We start from the raw sequence: 15233 nt of genomic DNA, 5'->3' as shown, positions 1-15233 counted from the left end.
TCCCTCCAAAAAAAAAAAATCAACCTTTACTTCAATTTCTGACAAAAACTCATCAAATGACCTTTGCAATGTTACTGGTATAAGCCTTGTATAGAGACTAGAGTATTGATTCATGATTGAACATTCAATATTGTTTACATTGTTTACAAACGCTTCGCCGACAATCAACGTTGATCATACGCACTGTTCCTTATACCATTTGAAATAACAATGGAAAAAATAATTAAGTATCGTTGCCATAACATTTTTTGACTTATAATTCCCAGCAATTTAGACAATTTAAATATCTTATGATAAATGCTATTTGGTAAATTGAGAAACAAACCATGCCCTTTATTAACTAAGGCCGCTTGTGACACTACAAGGGTAAAGTGTAAACACTCTGCAAACTGCATGATCCCAGAATGTTTCCTAAGTTGAAACTTTGCACCAAGTATGGCATCACATACATCATAATGAATGCATTTGTTTGTTTATATTTTAATAAGTAAAATTTTGTTGAGAAAGCTATTTCGAGAAAAATAAATGAGATAAAGCAGTTACATATATCTGGAGCATGCACTCTTGATTCATTGATTGATTATGTTAGATGGATGTAAATGATACAGTTTTTTCCAATTATCAGATACTTTTCTTTTTCACAGATTTTCATCAACTGTTAACCAGTTAAGAAAACTTACCAGCAAAGGTCAGCTTTATTGCATTAAAATATTGAACATGTTGGGATAGAAAAATAGCTGTACATGTATGATTAAAGAAATAATAGTATTACATAATTTCAACAATAACAATGTTGAAGGATAATAAGAAAAAGTTGATTGGATTATCTTGTACATCATCTGATTGTGTTGATTCAAATTAACGAATGGTTTTAAAGATCGATGTAGTTTTTAAATTGTTAATAGATTTGTCACCTAGCTCCCAAAGTAATCCGAGATTCCTCTGACTCTAACCCCTTCTTTTATATTGTGAGTGTGCAGCCAGGGGAGGAGCACCATGCAGAATGCTCTTCTGCGTGGTATGAAAGTCTGTCTAGGTCATTGAAGAAAAAGTTACAAGCACTTTAAAATAAAACAATAAAATTCATTTTTAGCTCACCTCAACGAAGTTGGGGGAGCTTATGTAATACCCTCGGCGTCGGTGTCGGCGTCCCAGGTTAAGGTTTTTGGAGCAGTTTTCTTTTCAAGTATTTCTATGGCCTATATTAGTCAGAGATGCATGGAGGATGCTTCTAGTGTGTCAGTCTATGCGAAAGTCTAAAATTTTTACAGGACACAATGTCTGGTAAAAATATATATTTTACCAGACCAAGCATTTACTTACCAGACCGACCTTTTTTCTTTAAATTTAATCATACATCATTATGATAGAGATTGTTAAAAGGAGGGAGGATTCTCACTGTTAAATTGAACCTCAAATAAATCCAGATTTGAAATTATAAAAAAAATTATTTCATTGAAATGAACAAGCTTACTATTAATAATTTTCCTTTTTATAAGGTAATATACAATTCCATACAATTTTCTCTTTTTCTGGTTATTTGACACATACAAACGAAATACACATGTCAATTATTTTTTTAAACTTAAAATGCACTTTAAAATATATTTATTTCTTTCCTGAAGTAACTCATTGCGGTTACTCTTGTTTAATAATGAAAATAATTTTGCTCAACTGAATCTACGTTTGAGGTATTTAAGGATCTATGTTCCATGACAGAGGAAATTCGAGTTAGAAATAAACGATCATGACAGGATTCTTATAGATTAAAATTAAACATGTATTACTGCTAAATGGATCAAATAAAGGATATGTGTGGACAATAAGACCATATGTACATGTAAATTCAGTTTTTTAGGCCTAAATTTTTCATCGGACAATTGGTCCTGTATCCTGAATCTTTTTACCGTTCCGAACCAAATTTACCGGTAAAAACCGACGTTCCGGTGACTTTCGCATAGACTGGTGTGTTTCATTGTACCAGTCAAGGTTTCTGATGCTGCAATTTCAGCTAAAGAATGACCAGGTTAATGTTTTGGAGCAGGTTAAAGTTTTTGGAGCAGGTCTCATTTCCAAGTAACTATAAGCCCTATATTGACCAAACTTGCATGCATGATACATCTAAGGATGCACTCTACTGAACTTGCTTTGGATGCTGGATCTGACCTACATTTTCCGGATGAGTGACTAGGTTAAGGTTTTTGGAGTAGATCTCATTTCCAAGTAACTATAAGTCCTATGTTGACCAAACTTGCAAAGATGATACATCTAAGGATGCACACTACTGGACTTGCTTCGGATGCTGGATCTGACCTATATTTTCCGGATGAGTAACTGGGTTAAAGTTTTTGGAGCAGATCTCATTTCCAAGTAACTTAAAGCCCTATATTGACCAAACTTGCATGGATGATACAATTAAGGATGTACACTACTGGACTTGCTTCAGATGCTGATTCTGACCTACATTTTCAGGACGAGTGACCAGATTAAAGTTTTTGGAGCAGATGTCATTTCCAAGTATCTATAAACCCTATATTGACCAAACTTGCATGGATGATACATCTAAGGATGTACACTACTGGACTTGCTTCGGATGCTGGATTTGACCTATATTTTCTGGATGAGTAACCAGGTTAAAGTTTTTGGAGCAGATCTCATTTCCAACTATCTATAAACCCTATATTGACCAAACTTGCATGGATGATACATCTAAGGATGTACACTACTGGACTTGCTTCGGATGCTGGATCTGACCTACATTTTCCGGATGAGTAACCAGATTAAAGTTTTTGGAGCAGATCTCATTTCCAAGTAACTATAAGGCCTATCTGAATCAAACTTGCATGGATGATGCATCAAGGGATGAACAATCTCAAAACTTGCTTTGGATGCTGGATTTGACTTAAATTTCTGGATGATTGACTAGTTTTAAGTTTTCAGATAAGTCTATTCCCAAGTAACTGCAAGCCCTATCAGACACCACAACTAAATGTTGTATCTAGGGATGCACACTCCTAGATTATTAGTTTAGTGTGGGACTTTGCCTTACTTAAAGACAACATTCGTTGAGGTGAGCTCTGTAATATCTGATTACCTATGTTTTAAAATGTGATGTTCTAGATTCAACAAACACACTCTGTGTAGCTGGATGAGTTTAAAGACAACCATGTCACCCATAGCCTGGCACCAAATAACCTAGAGAAACACTTTGGTAGAGAATATAATGTACTAGGGGAGCTTTCAATTTTTTTCATGTTCCTAGGGTTGGAACTTATTGTAGTTCAAATTTTTATTATCATGCTATTTGAGACTGGAATCCTCTTCCCTTGGGAGTTAGAAATATAGCTAATTAGAGCTAGTTTTAAATTTTCTGTCAAGTTTCATCTTGCACAAGAAGTCAAAGGAGGGAAGAAAGTATATATATATAAAATTCTATGATGTAATAATACAGATTTTAATTTTTTTTTTTGGTATTAAATTTTTTAAAAAACTGTGCTTTTTATATATCTTATATTTTTTTTATTTAAACTTCAGATGTAACCCCCATCAACAAAATTCTGATTGCTAATCGTGGAGAAATAGCGTGTCGTGTAATTCGGACTGCTCGTCGTCTTGGTATTCAGACGGTAGCCATCTACAGTGATGCTGACAGAGAGTCACTTCATGTGGCTATGGTAAATAAAACAAAAAATAATATTTCCAAGTCAAACTATTTCTTAATTTGTTAAAGAAATGTTAATACATGTATATTATTAACCCATATTATTAACCCATATTATACAACTTAATCTGTGTTTTGTCTGGTTAAGTGGGGAGTATTTTTGCATAACAAGGGTTTAAAGGTTAGGTTGATATTTTGTCGATTTTAGGCAGATGAGGCCTTCCACATAGGACCTCCAGCAGCAGCTCAGAGTTATCTTCAACAAAAGAAGATCATTCAAGTAGCTAAAGAATCAGGGGCACAGGTAAGCTTTATATTTAGAGATTTAAGTTATCTGAGTAATAAGGGGTTCGTTATCTGAGTAATAAGGGGTTCAGGGGCACAAGTAAGCTTTATTCAGTCAAACCTTGTTATCTGGAACTTGATGGGACTGAGCAAAACTATCTGTCGAAATATCCAAGGGTTCGAGATACCCAGGGTAAAATACTTAAGAAATATGTGGATAGGACTTTCCAATCACTTCGACATATCCATGGTATTCGACATATCTGTGTTTGAGATACCGAAGTTCTGCTGTATTTAGAGATTTAAGTTATCTAAGTTATAAGGGGTTCAGGGACACAGGTAAGCTTTATATTTAGAGATTTAAGTTATCTAAGTAATAAGGGGTTCAGGTCAGCTAAACAGGCTAAGGCTTCAGTCTAAGTAATAAGGGTTCAGGTCAGCTAAACAGGCTAAGGCTTCAGTCATCAACACAGGTAAGGCTCTGGATAATCAGAAAACTCTGACAAGACCAAGACTCAGGTTACTATTAATTAGGAGACATGTAAGTTATTCAGAAAATTAAATAAAGCTGAATAATAAAGAGTTTAGTAAAGCTAAGAGGTCAGGCAATCAGCCAGGGACTTTGTCAAGCTAGATAAAGACTCAGGTTCACAGTCATGAGAACTGGTAAGCTTAATTGGCATTAAAGAGTTCAGTTAATCTGAACACCTGGGACTCAGTTTTGCCATACTCTGAAATCCTCAAGCTTCATCATTAGATAACATAGAGGCTAAAGCTAAATCAGGTAAGCTTACCTATTTTTAAATAGTTTAACTAAGCTGAACAGTCAAGGCCTGAGTAAGGTGGACAGTTATAGCCTTGTGTAAGTAACTAGAAAATATTGTAGGGGAGTTAATCCATCAAAGTTCAGGTAAGCATTCAGAGGCTATGGTATCCATTAAGTATAACAGGCTTTACACCCCAGATATCATCCCCCCCTGTTTTTACCAGGCTATATGCCTGGATATGTTCTTTTCTCTCTATTTTTAACAGGCTATAAATCCCAGATAAGTTTTTATTTGTTTATAACAGGCTATACACCCTGGATATGGTTTTCTGTCGGAGAACACAGAATTTGCTGAGTTGTGTAGTAAAGAAGGAGTGTTGTTTGTGGGACCCCCAGCTTCAGCTATCAGGGATATGGGAATCAAAAGGTAACTCAGATTTACTCTACAAATTGGCCTATACATGTATTGTGTTCAAACCATTAAAAAATATTTTTGAGCTCCAGATTATGTACAGTGTATGCAACTTCTATCTGCAAATATCTTTGTTTGTAGATCTCTGGAGGTAAAAGCAATTCATTATCCTGTAGAACATGTATTTACATTTGCAGTATATCTCACAAGCAAATAAAAGGATCAATATTTTGATATTTTCAGTTCATATTTCTGGCATTTTGAGTTATGCTACTAGGTACCCATTCTGTACCTTTTTTTATCAAGATTGCAATACTGTAAACATACTTTTTTCCACGGGTCATAATTCCACAGATCACAATTTCTGTTTAATTTAGAAAATTACCGGGGTTTCTTAGATTGCCACTATATACCTTAAATGTACTTGAAGTACGCTGGAACAAATTTCCGTGGAAAATGTGTGACCTTGTACATAGCATAAATTAATACCATGCGAAAAAAAGTACTTCTACAGTATTAAGTATTTTATCAAATTTCAGTACATCAAAGTCAATCATGGCTGGAGCAGGAGTTCCCATCATAGAAGGTTACCATGGTGAGGACCAATCAAATGAAACACTGAAACAAGAAGCAGCAATGATTGGTTACCCTGTAATGATAAAAGCAGTAAGAGGAGGAGGTGGAAAGGTATTAGACAAGACAGAGTTCAAATTCATTGATGTACATGTACATGTCAAATAATTATGTTTATCTTTAAATTAAATCAATTTACTGCCAAGAAATGAGCAAATGAGGAAATTTAACCCACTTATTTGTGTTCTTGTGTAAGTCATTGTAACAGGTTGGGACAAATTGTCAGAATGAGACATGATTGCCTGTTTGGATATAATATCCCAAGGGATATAAATTTACAGTGCAAAAATAAAGATTTTTTTCTTTTTGCTATAAACATTTTAAATCCACATCAAAACACTTAAAAAATAACAACTTTTGGTTAACAAGTTTTTTCCCCACTGTTGATGAGATTGATCCCTCAGAAGATATTGAACTTCTTGGAGATAAATCTTATAAACTGTGTGGTTATAGAGAAACTTGCCTGCCAATAGATATTGCATTCAATGTATTTTCATATGGATTTAAAAATTTATAGACAAAATAATTTATTTTCATTTTTTGCATCATATTTATATCTCATTTGGGATATTATATCCCAAACAGGCTATTATATCCCTATTTGGCAATTGGTCCCAATCTGATTAAGGCCTCTTTTGATAGATAACTTTGTACAAGCATTAAGGATTGTAATCATCCTTCTGTAACAGAAATTGAGAATTGCAATCAAAATCTCGATTACAGGGAATAAGAAATGAGGATTTTACTTTGATACAGGGAATTTCAGTGAGGATTCTAATCAAATACACATATCTGTTAGAGTATAAAATGTATCTGTGACTCTGTTGTAGGGAATGAGGATTGCTATGAATGCTGAGGAATTTGAGAGGCAGCTGGAGTCGGCCAGAACTGAAGGCAGGAAGTCCTTTGGTGATGATGTAATGCTGCTGGAGAAATTTGTACAGACACCAAGGTACTACACTTCATTCTGAAGTTATTTTCTTTTTATTTTTATTTCTCTATATAGATAAAGCATTAACTATCGGGTATTTGCTTTGTTCATCATTTTTTTTACTTTATCTCAATACATGTATTACTTAAAATATTCTGTTTACATTTCTTGCTGGAAGGCTTTGAAATATGAAAACAAAAGTCAAAGATGATGTCTTAAAAAACAAACAAAAAACCCCCCAAAAATGCAATTTGATTTGGAGGTTTAAACTAGCCTATTTTGGAAGTTAATTTAAATATAAGTTACTTCGTAAGGAAAATTTTCAATCTGTGATTGGTGACCATGTGAATACAAGGTCTCAGAGATATTAGATGAATAGGTTTGTCAGATGTTTGTATGTAGTGTCCTGCTGATCAGGGTTTTCTCTGATTACAGGCATGTAGAGGTTCAGGTGTTTGGGGATAAGCATGGAAACTATGTGTACTTGTTTGAGAGAGACTGCAGTGTACAGAGGAGACATCAGAAGATTATAGAAGAGGCTCCAGCGGTATATTTTATGTCAATCTGTACTTCTAATAACAACATGTTATACCACTTAGAATTGCCATGTCTACTGTATTTATCTATTCTTTTCTTCCAACAGCCCGGTTTGACGGAGGAAGTGAGAAGAGCCATTGGAGAGGCTGCAGTGCGTGCTGCTCGTGCTGTGGATTATGTTGGGGCAGGTAAGATTTATAGCTCTAACTCTGTGTCTCTAGAAAACCATCTGCATAATGGTAAAAGCTTCTTTTTAATGACATTTATATTTAGATTGCACATGCAATCAAAATTTTAAAAAACTGAAGTGAGTCAGTTAAAAAATCTCAACATGACATTGTAATCTTTCGGCACTTTGCTAAAAGACTACTAAGTTTTTGCATTTATTAAATGTTACTTATCCGTGTAACTATCAGTTGAACACCTTTAAACAATTAATGTATAGATGTGAATTCTTGAACCATAGACATGTTCATGGGCATGTTTTATGCTGTTTAAGGTACTGTTGAATTCATCATGGACAAAGATCAGAAATTCTACTTCATGGAAATGAACACAAGACTACAGGTGGAGCACCCAGTAACAGAGATGGTAACTGGCACGGATCTAGTGGAGTGGCAGATCAAGGTCAGAGCTGTGGAGAACATAACTGCAGAATTGTAGTTCTCTGGTTGAGAAAATTTGAACAGACAAACCTGAGAGCTACATATCCAAGCTTTGTAAAAACCTTCGATTTACGACGATGCTTTTTTGTCGCACACTATGGGTATTATTTCTTGTCTTATATGCATTCCCCTGCCAAAAGCATGATATCTGTTAATTGACCATGTATTTTATTCATTATCTTGATACTTTATTTACCTTGCAACTGTCCCTGACAGCACGACCCTAGCACGGATGTCGGAATGCAAAGTTTTTGAAACTGACATTTAAAGGCCACATATGGCTGTTTAGGATTGTTTAAAGATATATAAAGTAACAAGATTGGGAATAAAATATATGGTTAATATAAATAGATACCATGCTTTTAGTGGGATAATGCATTTAATACAAAAAAAAGAGTGGGAGAAAAAAAAATGTCACAGTAAATCGAAGGTTTTTACAAAGCTTGCATCTGTAGCTCTCTGGTTTGTCTGTACGGATTTTCTCAACCAGAGAGCTACAGTTCTGCAGCTATGGAAAACAGTGCCAAGCACTTTTTGAATCAAGATTACACAGAAATTCAATGATACCAGCCATATGTATATGAATAGGTGTGTGAATATCAGCTAACATATCTGTTCTTTTTAGCTTAGATATAATAGATTAGAGTGCTGGCACAGTATGCCAGAGGCTTTGGGTTCAAGTCCCAGTTGAGACTTGATTTTTTACCATCTCTGACATTTGACAACCAGCGTCAAATGTACATGTGTTTTAAGCTGTTTTAGCATCTCTTCTTTTCCTAATATTATCATAAATGTGTAGTTTACTTTTACTAATGTTTCTTTGAAATTGTTGCATCTGGCTTGTGTATATTTATAAATTCATATCCCTGACAAATATTGTACAAAATGCATATTATGGTACTGAATAAACAACTTAACACTGATTAATTAACTTTAAATATTAGGTGGCTGGTGGAGAGCCTTTACCAATCACACAAGACGAAATCAAACTCAAAGGACATGCGTTTGAGGCTAGAATTTATGCCGAAGATCCAAACAATGCATTCATGCCTGGAGCTGGCCCCCTTGACTATCTAAGAACACCAAAACCTGATGAAGATACTCGAATTGAAACAGGTGTAAGGGAAGGTAGGTGTGCGTATCAGTGGTGAAGCTGTGTTGAACAAGTCTGCTCTGTCTAATATATTTTGAGTTAAGAGTTCACATGATTTGACAAAGTTGTATTATTTGACAGGAGATGAGGTTTCTGTTCACTATGATCCAATGATCGCCAAACTAGTGGTCTGGTCTGATGATCGATCATCTGCACTTAGAAGAATTCGCTCTGCACTCTCTCAGTATCATGTGGGTATTAGTTTTCTTGGTACTTGTTTGTACATACATGTAGATGTCCAATACACGTATTGATTGATCTTAAACATATTAATACAGATGCAGTATCTGTCCTAGATTTCAAGAAAAGTCTTTGTTATATGAATTGATGATATAAAGAGATTATACATGTACATGAGTTATTTCCATAGAACATATTAAAGTGCTGACTGACTGGTTTATTTTGCCACTTTCTTTAACAGGTGCTTGGACTTAGTACCAACATCCAGTTTTTGATGGACCTGGCCAGCCATCCTGAATTTGAAGCAGGCAATGTTCACACCGACTTTATACCTCAGTTCAATGATCAGCTGTTTCCTGTCCGCACTTTATCAGACAAAACAGTCTGCCAAGCAGCTATTGCATTGATGTTAATAGAACAGGAAAAAATCCATCAACATGCTTGTAGCACTCTAGGTATTGTTCACTACAGTATATTAGATTTTTTCCCCCAAAAAACATACATTTATGACTGTAGGGATTCATATGTACATACCAATTACATTGTTTAATTTTAAAAGTATATACATGTAGAAGTATTTGTATGTATTTCAGATCCTTTCTCCCCTTTTTCTGCCCTGTCATCAGTGAGAATCAATTCCTCATCTGTACACAAAATGTCACTGCAGGACGGAGATGGAAGTAAGTTTGATTGGTTTGATAATGGGGGTTATAATTGCTGTTTGTAAACACTCAACTGAAATAAATGTAAATGTATTATGGAAAAAAAAAAAGAATAATTGTCCAGCTTTTGTTGATTCTGTGTTGTTTTTTTCTTTTATGAATGTGTTCTTACTTGGCATGATTGTTTTCATTTTAGAACTGGATATAGTTATTCAGGCAAACATTGATAGAAGCTTTAGTGTGACATTTGGAGGGAAAACTTACCAAGTGACGGGGGAGATACATGGGGAGGAGGCTGGGGTTAAGCTCACCTGTAGTATTGATGGCATCTTCTCCAAAGCTGATGTGGTTGTGAACAACAACACAGTTCATATCTTTACCATTGTAAGTCTTATCAGAGATAGATAGGTAACATGATCAAATTGATGGATGTTTTCCCTTTACATTGTTTTTCAAATCATTAAAAAATAAGCATATTGTATGATTTTTCAAATCATTGAAAAATATGCATATGGTATTATTTTTAGCTCACCTGAAAATTAATGGCAACTTTTAAAGATCTTTTTTTTTCAAGAACCAAGAACTACTTGACCAAAAAAGATGAAACTTAAGTGAAATTTTCATTACATAGTGTGACCCCCTGGATATGGTGGGGCCACAATAGGAGATCAAACCTTAATTTTGCATGGAAATTTATAGGAAAAAAATCTGCAAAAACTCTTCTCAAGAACAGCAAAGCCATTATTAGTCATATTTATGGAAGCATCCTCAAGTAGTGTAGATTCAAGTTTGTTCGAATCATAACCCCTGCAGGGGTAGGGCAGGGCAGTATTAGGCGATCAAAGTTTTACATAAGAATAGGTAGGTAAAAATCTTTAAAAATCTTCTCCTCGAGAACAGCAAAGCCATGAGGATCATATAGTTGAAGCTTCCTCAGGTAGTGTGGATTCAAGTTTGTTCAAATCAAGACCACACTAAATAATATTAAAAAGCAAAACATATATCAGTTATTTGGAATCAAAATTTCTCTAAATTGTGAGCCCTAGGTTAGGTTTTGGCAAAAATCAGGGATCAAAATTTTACGTACTGCATGAGTACAGGAAAATAATCTTCTCCAGAACAACAGAAGCTTGTTGATCATACTGATACTGAAGCATCACAATATTGCATGGATTCAACTTTGATTAAATCATAGCTCTCTTAGGGCTAGTTTTTTGTCCATGATAGGGCTAGATTTTGGTCCAAAATATGGAGTCAAAATTTTCATGAAATTTAAGAGGGAAATAAACCCTGACAAATCCTCAAGATCACAGAAATCAGTAAAGCAAATTCTTGTATAATCCACTATTTTGTACTTAAGAAGGTTGCTAATGAATGACCTGAGGGTTTTTCATGATATTGGATCTATAGCATTTTTAGGTCACCTGAGTCATTCAGGTGACCCATTGCTATCTGTTTTTTGTCTGTTGTCATGCTTCGTCCATGGTACATTAACATTTGAACATTTTTAACTTCTCTGGAACTGTTGAATCAATTTCAACCAGTTTAAGCATATAACATCTTTGGGTGAAGGGAAACAAAATTTGTGAATTTCATGGTCCCTGCCCCTCTGGGACCTGAGGGTTGGGGCTAAAACCACCAAAATTAATGCAATCTTCTTATTTACTCCTGGACATCAAGCAGTCATACTGTTGGATGATTGTAATATGCATTGAGCCCTCTACCAAAATTATGAAATTCATGGCCCCAGGGTCAGGGGTTGTGGTGTTAGGACGGATCTATACAGAATTTCATGGCCCCTGGGTGAGGGGTTCTATTGATTATATAGTGAAAATGCATTAATTCTTTGAAAATTGTCTTATTCGCTCCTGAGTATTATTTAAACAAATTAAGTGCATGGTTATGATAAGCAAGGATGCCTCTTCCAAAATTGTGAAATTCATGGCCCCAAAGTTTGTTGTTCTGGTGAAAGGGATGGGGGCTCTGTTAATTATATAGTGAAAAAGCATAACTTCTTTGAAAATTTTTCTGCTCTAGGTTATAAAACAAAGAAACTAAGTGTATAGTTATGATGAGCAAGAGTGCTTCTTTCATAATTGTGAGTTTCATGGCCCCTGGATCAGATGTTCTTGTGTAAGGGTGAGGTTCTATTGATAATATAGTGAAAATGCATTAATTCTATTAACTAATCTTGTCTGCTCCTTAGTATTGAGCAGATAAACAAAGTGCATAGTTATGATGTACAAGGGTGCTTCTTACAGATTTTATAAAACTTAGGGGTTTTAGTGTTTCTCAGGTGGAGGGAGGGGTACTCTATTGATAATATAGTAAAAATGTGTTAATTCTTTGAAAATCTTCAACTACATGTAAGTGCATAGTTATGATGATAGGGTACCTCTTCCAAATTTGTGAATTTCATGACCCTGGGTCATGGGTTCTGGTGTTACAGTAGGGCTGTGTTGAATCTGTAGTGAAAATGCACTATCTCTTTGAAAATCTTCTCTGCTCCTGGGCATATCGGAGGCAAACAGAGTAAAAGATTTAATAGGGTAAGCAAGGGTATTTTTACCAGATTTTTGAACATCTTGACCATTTGGTCAAGTGTTCTGGTCTTGGCCAGGCAGGGCTCTATTAATTTGCATTCTACTGGGAGAAGTTATTCCCCTTTGCCATTCACTTCTGATAATTAATCACTGTAGATAATGTATTTCAAAGGTTAATAGAATAAGAGAATTATGCAAGAATTTTTATTGTAGACTTACAAATAATAGATAAATACAAAAGGCCCATGGGCCACAATACTCACCTGAGTAACTTTGGCCCTGCTGTTCTTCACCAGATTTTCCCCTTGTAATGCATATTGTGGCCCCACCCTATCCCTGGGGGTCATGATTTGAATAATTTAAATTCTTCACTACCCCAGGATACTTCCTTATAAGTTTCAGCTTTTCTGACCCAGTGGTTCTTGAGAAGAAGATTTTTAAAGATTTTTTCTATATATTTCAATGTAAAACTTTGATTCCCCATTGTGGCCCCACCCTACCCCTGGGGGTCAAGATTTTAACAATTTAGAATCTTCACTACCCTAGGATGCTTTCTTGTAAGTTTCAACTTTTCTGACTCAGTGGTTCTTGAGAAGAAGATTTTTAAAGATTTTTCCTATATATTTCAATGTAAAACTTTGATTACCCATTGTGTCCCCATCCTACCCCAAGGGGGTCATGATTTGAACAATTTAGAATCTACACTACTCCATGTAAGTTTCAGCTTTTCTGGGCCAGTGGTTCTTGAGGAGATTTTTAAAGATTTTTCCTTTATATTTCAATGTAAAACTTTGATTCACCATTGTGGCTCCACCCTACCTCCAGGGGTCATGATTTGAAGAATTTAAAATCTTCATTACCCAAGAATGCTTCCATTCCAGTTTCAGCTTTTCTGGCCCAGTGGTTCTTGAGAAGAAGATTTTTAAAGATTTTTCCTATATATAATTCAATGTAAAAATTTGATTCCCCATTGTGGCCCCACCCTACCCAAGGGGGTCATGATTTGAATAATTTAGAATTTACACTACCCCAGGATGCTTCCATATAAGTTTCAGCTTTTCTGGCCCAGTGGTTCTTGAGAAGAAGATCTTTCAATGACCCCACCCTATTTTTGTCTTTTCTTGATTATCTCCCCTTGTAAGGGGCTTGGTCTTCATTTTAACAATTTAAACTCCCCTTCACCCAAGGATGCTTTGTATCAACTTGGTCAATATTGGCCCAGTGGTTCTTTAGAAGAAGTTTAAAATGTGAAAAGTTTACAGATGGATGGACGGGGGACAACAGGTGATCAGAAAAGCTCACTTGAGCTTTCAGCTCAGGTGAGGTAAAAAATTAGACAAAAATAACTTATCTTGTTAAAAATTCTTCAAAGACCAAGAGAGGACAATGTGAGAGATTTTAATATGGGGTTAGCACTTATAGTTTGTTAGTATGCATGGTGATTAGTATTAAAATGGGGGATAGTTTAGAATTTAATGTATGAGTTGTTACTGAATACTAGACTAATTATTTCACTGATCCTGATCATCCTATTTCTCTTGCTCTTGGGCAACAAAGCTTCGTCTATCAGTTTATTTTATCCTCTATGGATCCTCTAAATTGTTGTATTATATTCAGGTGACAGTTAAGGCCCTTGGGCCTCTTGTTTCAAGGTTACAGAGACACGACAATTGTAACTGGCAATAATTTAGTACAACAGAGACATCAGAAGCTCATTTGTGTCACAAAGGTTTCTGATGACTGGAAGTTTCCTGACCTTGAGCCAAGGTCTCAAGGATCAAAAGACTAATGAATGGATGAAAATACAAATTTATTTTTCTTGAAGGATGGAAAATATGACCTACACTTGCCAATTCCATCATATCTAAAGTCAAAGGATGAATCAGGCTTTTCAGAGGATGTGCTTGCTCCCATGCCAGGAGTGATAGAAAAAGTATTGGTGTCCCCTGAGACGCAAGTGCAAAAGGGTGACCCACTGCTAGTCATGATAGCCATGAAAATGGAGGTATAATCTTAAGTTATTATTTATCTCAAGAAGATTTGGAAAAGAGTCAAAGTGCCTGTCTTACTGTTTCTAAAAACTTCAAGAAGACAGCATTTTACTTGATTTTCTATATAATATACATGAATTCATTGTAGTTAATGTTAAACAGACTTCAAAATGTTTGCTTTGTCTTGCAGTATATCATACGGGCACCAAAAGATGCCAAAGTACAAACCATCCTGTATAAAGAAGGAGAAACAGTAGCCAAGGGAACAACTCTAGTTCACTTTGAGGAGGAAAAGTCCACAAAGGATGATGATTCAGAATAAATTCCATCTCAGGACTCTTAACTCCATTGGCATTAACTGATGTTTGTGAATAATTATTTGTAGATTTTAAATAATACTCTGTGAATAAAATGTATATATACTACTGTGACTGACATTTTTTTAATGTCTTGACTCTCTATTGATTGGAGTATTTCTGATATATGTACAATTGATCTGCAGAATAAAAACATCCTATCTTGAAAACTAGGAGTTAACTGAAAAAATGATGTTACAGTACCCTACTGGTAATTGCCTGTCATTTTCACCATTTCAGTATCTGAATTTTTTCCAATGGAAAGTCCAGTTAATAAAAATTCACACAGTGCTTATTCACAAATGTGCTAACATAAGAACCAAACCAGAAGTCTCTGACAAGACTGTAGCTCTACTGGTTGTACTTATAAAGGAAGATAAAAGTAGCACTTGGACTTGAAACTTTGCAACAGCAATAAATAAAATAATGATCCTTGGTTTAGTCTCTTTTTGTGGCAA

General features: G+C 35.2%; 1 protein-coding gene across 1 annotated transcript; it reads left to right on the top strand.

Moving 5' to 3' along the window:
* The first annotated feature begins 348 nt into the window (after positions 1-348).
* LOC133171917 (methylcrotonoyl-CoA carboxylase subunit alpha, mitochondrial-like) lies at positions 349-14861 on the top strand. The gene is made up of 17 exons (XM_061306709.1): positions 349-433; positions 645-688; positions 3535-3674; positions 3870-3965; positions 5018-5139; positions 5664-5811; positions 6588-6709; positions 7124-7235; positions 7332-7413; positions 7725-7852; positions 8835-9018; positions 9125-9234; positions 9465-9678; positions 9817-9903; positions 10082-10269; positions 14254-14433; positions 14610-14861. Exons 1-17 carry the CDS (start codon positions 405-407, stop codon positions 14739-14741), a joined length of 2118 nt encoding a protein of 705 aa, XP_061162693.1. The 5' UTR covers positions 349-404; the 3' UTR covers positions 14742-14861.
* Positions 14862-15233: the final 372 nt, after the last annotated feature.

This window comes from Saccostrea echinata, unplaced genomic scaffold, assembly GCF_033153115.1.
Source record: "Saccostrea echinata isolate AGI-Se365-2 ecotype Australia unplaced genomic scaffold, CSIRO_AGI_Sech_v1 ptg000054l, whole genome shotgun sequence".
In the NCBI taxonomy this organism is placed as follows: domain Eukaryota; kingdom Metazoa; phylum Mollusca; class Bivalvia; order Ostreida; family Ostreidae; genus Saccostrea; species Saccostrea echinata.
The sequence above is the reverse complement of the archived record's forward strand: the minus strand, read 5'-3'. Positions and strand labels throughout refer to the sequence as shown.

Coding starts and splice junctions, on each gene's coding strand:
- LOC133171917 (XM_061306709.1), top strand. CDS start 405: ATGTTTCCTAAGTTGAAACTTTGCACCAA. Junction 10,270..14,253: donor CAGTTCATATCTTTACCATT/GTAAGTCTTATC, acceptor TTTTTCTTGAAG/GATGGAAAATATGACCTACA. Junction 14,434..14,609: donor TGATAGCCATGAAAATGGAG/GTATAATCTTAA, acceptor TTTGTCTTGCAG/TATATCATACGGGCACCAAA.